General features: G+C 37.4%; 1 protein-coding gene across 1 annotated transcript; it reads right to left on the reverse strand.

Moving 5' to 3' along the window:
• Positions 1 to 185: 185 nt before the first annotated feature.
• Positions 186 to 7,563, reverse strand: xab2 (XPA binding protein 2). Its single transcript, XM_026164650.1, has 19 exons — positions 7,418 to 7,563; positions 7,017 to 7,165; positions 6,735 to 6,858; positions 6,430 to 6,627; positions 5,980 to 6,114; positions 5,714 to 5,878; positions 5,410 to 5,554; positions 5,149 to 5,300; positions 4,911 to 5,030; positions 4,669 to 4,800; positions 4,207 to 4,338; positions 3,979 to 4,092; positions 3,709 to 3,871; positions 3,421 to 3,611; positions 2,278 to 2,400; positions 2,017 to 2,188; positions 1,606 to 1,732; positions 1,368 to 1,477; positions 186 to 1,270 (listed from the first exon to the last, which is right to left on the reverse strand). The coding sequence occupies exons 1-19, from the start codon at positions 7,451 to 7,453 to the stop codon at positions 1,209 to 1,211; spliced, it is 2,550 nt and encodes an 849-aa protein (XP_026020435.1). The 5' UTR covers positions 7,454 to 7,563; the 3' UTR covers positions 186 to 1,208.
• Positions 7,564 to 8,910: the final 1,347 nt, after the last annotated feature.

The raw sequence follows: 8,910 nt of genomic DNA on the forward strand, positions 1-8,910 counted from the left end.
CGTTCCAAAAGCCCTTCAAGTTCTCGACTGCAGTAACTTTGTAAGAGGATTACCTCTCAGCTATTTTAATCTAATTATAAAAGAAACAATAATTCCCAGTCACAACCTTTTGCCCAACTCAATATGTTTAACCCTTTGGATGGGATGGTGGCAAAGCATAAGGTCTTTTCTATCAAACGCATAAATAATTCTATATATTTAATCACAAAAGTCATTCTTCAAACATCATTGGCTACTTACAGTTCTGCTTCTAGTCATTTCTGAATAAAAGAACAAGAGTTCTAGAGGACTATACAGCAAATGCATCAAGCAGTTCAGTTTCTCTTTTAATTAGATTACTTTGAAAAGAAAACAGCTTTTTAATCAGAAGAATGTTGATGCAGGTTTAAAGGTATTTATCACTTCGATTACAAAGGCAGTTTTAGACATTCAATTTGTCACAGCCAGAGCTGCTTGCACATAACTGAAAAGCACTGCCAAGAATGTGGAAATATGATTCAAAATGCTTCTCAAATACACCCAAAATACCACCATTTTTGTAACATTACTAGCAAAAAACTTTCAAAAATATCAATTAGCCCAGCAATCCTGCACTTATCACTGGGGGGGAAAAATCATTTAAGTGTAGAAACTGTTTAAGTGTACATGTACTACTTCAGCATGAAGATTTGGATAGTGACATTTGTCTACAAGTTAGAAAAGCTTTCCAGAAACTCTTGGCATTACAAGACACCCATCTACTGGTGAGCCTCAAGCCAACAATGTGAGGCTTGAATGCGCAGCTCAAGTTTCAAATGACTGAAGAGACATGCTCCTCCCCCATGTTTTTCTAGGGTAGAACTTCCTGTTTGGGAAAGATCCTGCATTTATTGGATTTAAAAAATGTTTTCACTGTTTCTTTCTTACATTTTATAAAAAAACAAAAAGAACAGACAAACTATATCAGGTTTCAATTACAGTCATTGTGTTACTGCAAATAATAATTCATAACACATACAACTAAAAAGTTATCTTGAGCACCAAGTTTGAGAAATACTGAAACCAAGTGGTCAAAACGAATATATCTTATATTATAAACTACACAAATCCACAAGGAAAACAAACAGAAACACCAGTGCTGCCATAAAACTACACATTTATGAATAGTTCAGTTGAATGACCACAAGAGGACGTAGAACTCAAATGTACAAGTCTGAGAGAATTATTGTCTAGTCATCTTTAAGCCCTCCAAAAACAGCTGTAGGGACGCTCTTCTGTTCAAGCTGCACCTCTGTAAAGCCAAGAGGAAAAAGAGGAATTCATTAAAATACCTCCATCGGAAAATGTTTACAAAAAATATTCTGAAAATTGTACTGTCTTTCACGCACCATCCGGTCCTTGGTCTTCATCTTCTTCATCCTCATCATCATCGATGTCTATTTCATCAGGATTGGCTTGTTTGGCAAGTTCTGCCAGCTCACTGCGAGAAGTGTCACTCCTGCATAATTAAAGTGAAAAGGATTCATGTGCCTCAGCTTCCTTTGGAAGATGAAGTTCTGTTATATTAAAAAGAAAAAAAAAGAAATCTACAGATACTTTTAACTTAAAAAATAATGAAGAACAAACCTGACAAAGAGAATCTTCTCTTTGGGTTTAGGCTTGTCCTGTTCAGCCTCTGCAGCAAGCTGTTGTGCTTTCTGTTCCAACATCTTCATATCATCAATTCCCATCTGGCCTGGAGCAAGATCTGACACTGGACACCAGAAACAGATGGTTAGACAAATGCAGAACCACTTGGAAAAAAACAAAAACACACAAATAAATAAATACATAGAAAATGACACCTAAATGACCCTACGTTAATTCTTGAGTAGGTCTAGGAGGTTCCTTCAAGATTTGGAGTAAATACGGAGCATTCAACCATATCATTATAAATTGAAACATATCAAATAGCCAATATCTGATATAACACACAGTGATATTCATGTAACTACATCTAAATGGAGCACACTTTTAGGTTAATCCAACTTCTCCTACCAGTGCCTGTGGAGCTTGTTGTGGCCTTCAGCATCTGAGAGGACATAAAGTTGACCTGTGTGTTGTATGTAGCCTGGACACTTCGTTTGATCCTCAACATCTCTCTAATCGTGTCCTCATTTCCATGGCGGATCTCAAAATCTTTCCAGGTTTGCCAGAAATTAGCCGTCACCTGAAACGTCAAGTAAAAATTTGAAGAAATATAACCAAAGATTTTGAAGCAAATGTAGACAAATGACTAGAAGGGGTGAATTCACATACCCTTGGGTCACAGATCTGGGAGCAGTAGGAGTAGATTGCTCTACCACGATCAATCTCACCAAGTTTACTCTCCATGTCAGCAAACCGTAGACACATGTCTCTTGCATGCTCATCAGGAAGGACCTGGATAAACACAAACTGTATGAACACTGCACAGAACCATTTACCAAAACAAGGGATGCAACATGGTGTATTTTGTGAGTAACAGATCATGAGCAGAGGGGTGATGGGAAGTTTAATTTTGTAATGCAACTTTGTTCAGTAATTTAAGGTAACGAGTATTTTGTCCATCAGAATGTCAAGTTATTCTTTTTACATTAAGTATATGACTTCTGATCTTTGCATATAATAAAAATGCCATGAGTATGAACAACTTTACACAAAACAATGTAATAGGTTTTTTTAAGAGGCTGACTATTGTCTAGATTTATTATATCTGCAAAATGATAATGTGGTCAGTCATAAAATCAATTTTGCTCTTTAACTAATACGGATTATCTTACCAATTGTGGCTAAAATAAACATGATCACTGATTATAGTTTTCATCAATTTAATGAAATTCCATATCTAGCGATCTATAAATGTAATATGACCTTTGGGGCGACTGTGGCTCAGGGGGTTGGGAAGCGTATCTGTAACCGGAAGGTCACCGGTTCGATCCCCGGGCTCTCTGTCCTAGTCGTTGTGTCCTTGGGCAAGACACTTTACCTTACCACCTACTGGTGTTGGCCAGAGGGGCCGATGGCGCGATATGGCAGCCTTGCCTCTGTCAGTCTGCCCCTGGGCAGCTGTGGCTACAACCGTAGCTTGCCTCCACCAGTGTGTGAATGCGAGAGTGAATGAATAGTGGCATTGTAAAGCGCTTTGGGTGCCTTGAAAAGCGCTATATAAATCCAATCCATATATTATATATTTACAATATTCCAACAGTGGCATAAAAGTGAATTAATTTGGGAAAAATCTCATTTCTGGCCAGAAAAGTCCTGTGATGAATAATGACATTCTGGAAAATGAACAATAAAAAGCTTTATAGCATCACATCAGGGCGGATCTTGTAATTATGAGTTTCGAATTAAAAAAAAAAAAAAAGATTAAAAAGGATAATGCAGCTGTATGCAAGAGATAGGACAATGTTACTGTACCTCAATAGCCTTCTGGTAGATTGCTCTGGTATATGTAACTCCATAAATTTCAGCTGCTCTCTTGATGTAGATGTTAAACATGAGATGTCTCTCCTCAGTTTCTACTGCCTGTGTTGCTCTTTCATATACAGCCATAGCGTGTCGCGCCAATCCATACTCCTCCTCCAACTTGGCATACAGTAGATAAATAGCTGAAAAGAAAGCCATTGTGGTTAAGTACATTTTATAACGGAGGGGGGCACTTCAATGTACTAAATTTGTCAGTGTAATTCAACCAAAGATATTCACTCTTAGCAAATTTGGCTGGGCAGCCATCCAATGCCTGTTCAAATAAATCTCTGGCTCTTTCCAACTTCTTGCCCCCATATCGATCAATAAACTTGGTGAGGTAAGTGTTCCAGATGTCGTAAACATTTGGCCACTTGAAAAGAGCGATACCACGTTCATATGCCTGAAAGAAATATTAATAACACCATTAAAAAGAGTGCTACAGTCGACAAGGACAAATTGTATTTTGAAAATAAGTAGTGGTCTAGTGGATTAGCTACACATTATTACTTTAAAGCTTTCCTCAAAGTAGTTGTGCTCTTCAAGGAACATGGCGTAATTGATGATGATCTGTGGAGTGGCAATCCGGAGATCAATAATCCGGTCATAAACTGCTTTCGTAGACTGTCGAGAAAAAGAGAAAAGCTTAGACTTAACACATAAATGATTCTTAGACCAATATCAAATACTACTGGTATATAGGTCCCAAACCACATCACAGAAAATTACTGAACATACCTGGAAAGTGCCAAGACTTTCCTCCAAGTCTGCCAGCATTGACCAGACCTTCAAAGACTTGTAGACTCTGTTTTGGACAGGCTCAGAAGCATCAAAGTACTCTGCTTTCTTGGATGGGATAGCTGTTGCTTTCTAAATAAAATAAATACAAATATGTAAATGGTTTCATAAGTTTTTAAGGTGATGCAACTACTGATATTACACCCTTTGCTTAAAACTGCCTTCGTAAACAACTGCAAATATTTTTACTCAGTGCCAGTGAAACTACAGCCTATAACTTCAGTTACCAGGTATTAATTTTAAAATATACTTTCAAAAGACATTTAAATAACAAGTCTAACAAATGTCTTCTTTATTTCACAAACTGGTCATTCCCAAACAATATATGATGCCCACAAGATGTTCCTAAATATGGCTCCAAAAAGGATCATGTGCATGATGTATATGATGCAGATCAGTTACCCTCAGAATTCGTAGTGCCTGTTCGTAATTCTCATGACGAAGTTCCATCTCTCCATATTCACACCACACTGCAGCGAGGTCATCCACCTGTTTGTAGTTCACCTTGGTAGCCTTCTCAAAGATCGTCCTCGCCTGAGTTGAGTTAGTAAATAAAGTTAGTAAACACAGGGAACTAATAATAATAATAATAATGATAAGAAATAATCTGAAACAGGTAAATTGAAGTTTAAATAATGACTTACATCATCCAGCTGCTCATTTTCCTCATAGAATTTAGCAAAGAAAACCCAGAGCGAGTGAGGTTTCCCTGTGGCCTTCATTGGATCAATAGTCTGGACTGCCTCAGTGTATGTGTTGATGATCTGAAGAAAATAGGGCTATTTATTAGTAATTCTTTACATGAAGGTAGTTTTTTGTGTGAAATGTATATATTGTGACTTGTGCACTGTCCCAGCCATTCTCAAAATATTTAAAACCCACCTGTCGTGGATTTCCGTCATACAGTTTTACCCGCTTGTGCCACTCATGAACATTATGGGGGTTCTGTCTCAGGAGTACACTGTTCAACAAGAGGGGTCGCCGGGCAATGAGCTGCTCAAAGCGGGCAAGTCTTAGCTCCAGGTCTATGTCATCTGAGTGGAGAAAAAACAAAGAGTAACGTACACATGAACAAAAAAAAAAAACAAAAGAAAAATAAAAACAAAGACAGTTATCAAGTTTAACTGATGCACACATACTCACCATCCTCATCCTGCCCCATCTCAGCTGTAGTTTCCATCTTAGCAGCGATCATGCTCTCCTCAAATTGAGCATAACTGTCAAATACTTGTGTGAAATCCCTTACAGTGACTACTGTAAGGATGGCCTCTTCATAGACATCACGTGCCTGAGGAAAAAAAAATGTTTGGCTACAGTTGGACAAATTCACAGATAAAAAATTATTTTAATGCAAATGACTCAACCTAAAAAAACGTAAAGTAGAGATGTGTTTTAGTTAGTTAATTATATTAGGGGTGAAAATTAATGCTATTCAGAGGAAACACACTTTCTCAAAGTGGCCACTCCTGATGTAATAGTCAGCTAAGGAGCACCAAAGTTTTCCAAGTTGATCTGTGAAGCGAGTGAGGCCTCCTCGAATGATGGCTCCTACATTCAGAGAGGTCACCTTGTCAGGATTCTGGGAGATCAGGTCACATAGTTCATGCCACAGCTGTCCAAAAAAAAAAGAAGAAAAACATTTTTTTTAGATTTCTTTTCATTTAGCTTAAAAGGCGGGAATGTTGAAAAGTGTCTGGAAGAATCCCGTCTTACTTGATAGTTAGACTTTCCCTCTTTGGACACAAAGTTTTCATCATTGACAACAGCTGCTAGCCGCACAGCTGCTTCATCGAGGCGGCCAACAGACCGCAAGTAGTCTATGTATTCCTCTGCATTTTCTGGAGAAAGCTACAAGGTATCAAGAGAAGACAGTAAGACATTAAACATTCAGAAAGAAATATTTTCGCAGGTATTCTGTCTGAACAGATTAGGGAACTTGTCTATCTTTTAAAACTTTCTTAATCAGCCATAAAGCTTGTTATTGAATGCTTGTAAGGTCTTTTGGATAACAGCTAAGAATCTTCAGATGCTACAGACAACATTTATGCCACAGAATACACTTTGAAAGATGACACCTGTAAAACAAAAATAAAATCAGAAATCACCTTAACATTTTAAATGACAGCTGCTGTATGGACTTAAGGTTGTGCAGTATGTTCTCACCTTAAGGTACCTGCGGTACACTCGGATGGCTGTCTCAGGCAACGGCAAGTCACGGACAAAGCGGAGATACAGAGGCCAGATGCGTGGGTGCTGAGTTACAGGAAGAGCTCTAAGTGCTCGGTCAAATGTTCTACGACTTCTTGTGATCTTGCATTGAGACACAAGGAACTGACAGTAATCCATCCATATTCTAGGCATCTAGTTTAAGCAAAGACAAATAGTTAGTTTTATGTAAAGCTCTTGCAGACCAAATATTACTTTTATGAGTAAAGTGGCTAAGCATCAAGTTCTATAGGAGGTATTACCTTGTGCATGAACACTAGTGCCCTTTCATGACAGTTATTGACTTCTTCATAGCCTGGTTCTGTGATACATTTCCCTTTGACTTGTTTTCGCCTCTCTCTCAGATAATTGTACCACAACTTATAGCTGCAAAAATGAGTGGGAAGGGTGGTTAGACACTCGGGAAATACTTGCTGCACAGAATCTTGTAAAATAATGTATAGTCTATGGGTTTTGAGTTATCCGTTGCTATTGGCTTCTCAGCACAATGTCCACAATTTTGTTGTAACGGTCTTGTTAGTTACCTGCCAGGGAGTTCTTTTAGAGCCCGCTCATATATCATATTGAGGGTAGATTTTGGTCCATTCTGTTTGAATTCGATGTAACGCATCCAGCACTTGACTGAATATGGATTCCTGATGATCTCCTCTTCATAAGGTAGATCGTCGTCCTCCTAGTATCCAAAAATCAAACAGCGGTGTTACTATTGTAGCGATTTTTCATAGTTAATAAATCATAAAAAGATAATTTCTTTGTTTCAAATGTGTAAACACAGTCGATTTGGTAAAACGTATCTCTGATTTCAAGTTTGATCAAACTTCCACATTAGCTAGAATAAAGTTAAAGTTCATGCTTGCTACCCAAAACCTCTAATCAACAAACACTAACAAATGTTCTGTGAAATATACGGTGCAGTGTAACTTACAAATATGACATCGGTTTTTCCGTTTAATGTTTTCATTTCTTCACAGAAAAGGCGGCTGTTCCGGATAAAAGCTATGCTAACTTTAGCAAGCTAATACTAGCTTGTAAGCGTGTAACCCTCACAGGAACTTCCGGTGCCAGAGTGCACGAGCCCGAGTCACAAAAAACTACAAACGGCGCGATGTTTGTAGTTCAGAAGAGCTCTCGCGTACATTAGCCCAGAAAAATATGTTTACTGTTTATTGTGTCTAAAAAAAAATCTACATTTAATATCAAACGTCTTCTTTCGAGTAATTTATCTGACATTTACAGCAACAGTGTCTCTTTTTGGCACAGGAAAATATAACTTTATTAACTGAAGGAAATTAAATCCAATATAAAAATGCAATGACAGGTACATTTAAAATCTAGCAGATAAGCATTGTTTTAACTATCTGAGAAAGTGGTTAGCCATATGCTTGAATTTCAGTCTTGAAACATTTTCTGTTACTGTTTTCTTTAAATCATGGTAAGTGAAGCTCTGCTGGTAAAATGTTTTCTGTCAGGACAAGGCAAATAATAGTCCTAAAATATGTACAGTGCTTAAGCAGGTCATTAGGCCATACTGTGTAGGCTATCTTATATCAACATGTAAATCACTGTAGTAAAATGATTACGGACTTGGGTCTCTAAGGACCCCAGGAATAAACTACTGTAAGAAAACACCATCTTGCAAAATGTTCTCATGATCTCAATCTGACCTTTTGTTAAAATCAAGGGATAAATGTACTGAATAAATACATTTGGTTCAAATATAGTTTTTTTCTGGTTGCACATGAAGCATCTAATATGTTTACAAGGAGCTATAAAATTGCACAGTGTGACGAAACCTGCCTGCACCTATGATTATCGACTTAAAAGTTACAGAAAGGTATACCTTTGGGATCTGTGAATACACAAGTTAATAGAAATCCAGTTAATGAAAACAGAGAGCAAAATCTATTTATTTTTGCGGGACTTTTTTGTTTGTTTGTTTTTTACAAAAGCAAACATGCCATAATGTTTTATAGCTTTTAATAAACAACACCAGTTTCCCCTTTTTGACTGATATAATTATCTACACCATCATAACATCATCCCAGTCCTTAAGTTATTATGAACCCAGTTAGATTTATATAGTTCTATGTCAAGTTAAAGACAAAAAAACCTGTGATTCTCCATTTTGTTTGTTAATTCCTCTGAGTGGCATTCAGGCGGCTGTCAACCATTTGGGAGATTATATAAATTATTCTACTTTTGGGACTATGCTACTAATGTTTTAAAATGAAAGTCACACAGTTGATCAAGGGCACCATATTTCAAAAAGAAAAACAACATCAAATGTAGCTTGAGGATAAAGATCTTTGACCAAGGTTGTCTCTACTTACCCACACTATTAAACATGTTCATAGCCAGGGAATGGGAATTCATTTTGGAGGAGCACCTAAGAGGTCCTGGTGTACAGTTGCAGAACAT

This window comes from Astatotilapia calliptera, chromosome 4, assembly GCF_900246225.1.
Source record: "Astatotilapia calliptera chromosome 4, fAstCal1.2, whole genome shotgun sequence".
Taxonomy (NCBI): domain Eukaryota; kingdom Metazoa; phylum Chordata; class Actinopteri; order Cichliformes; family Cichlidae; genus Astatotilapia; species Astatotilapia calliptera.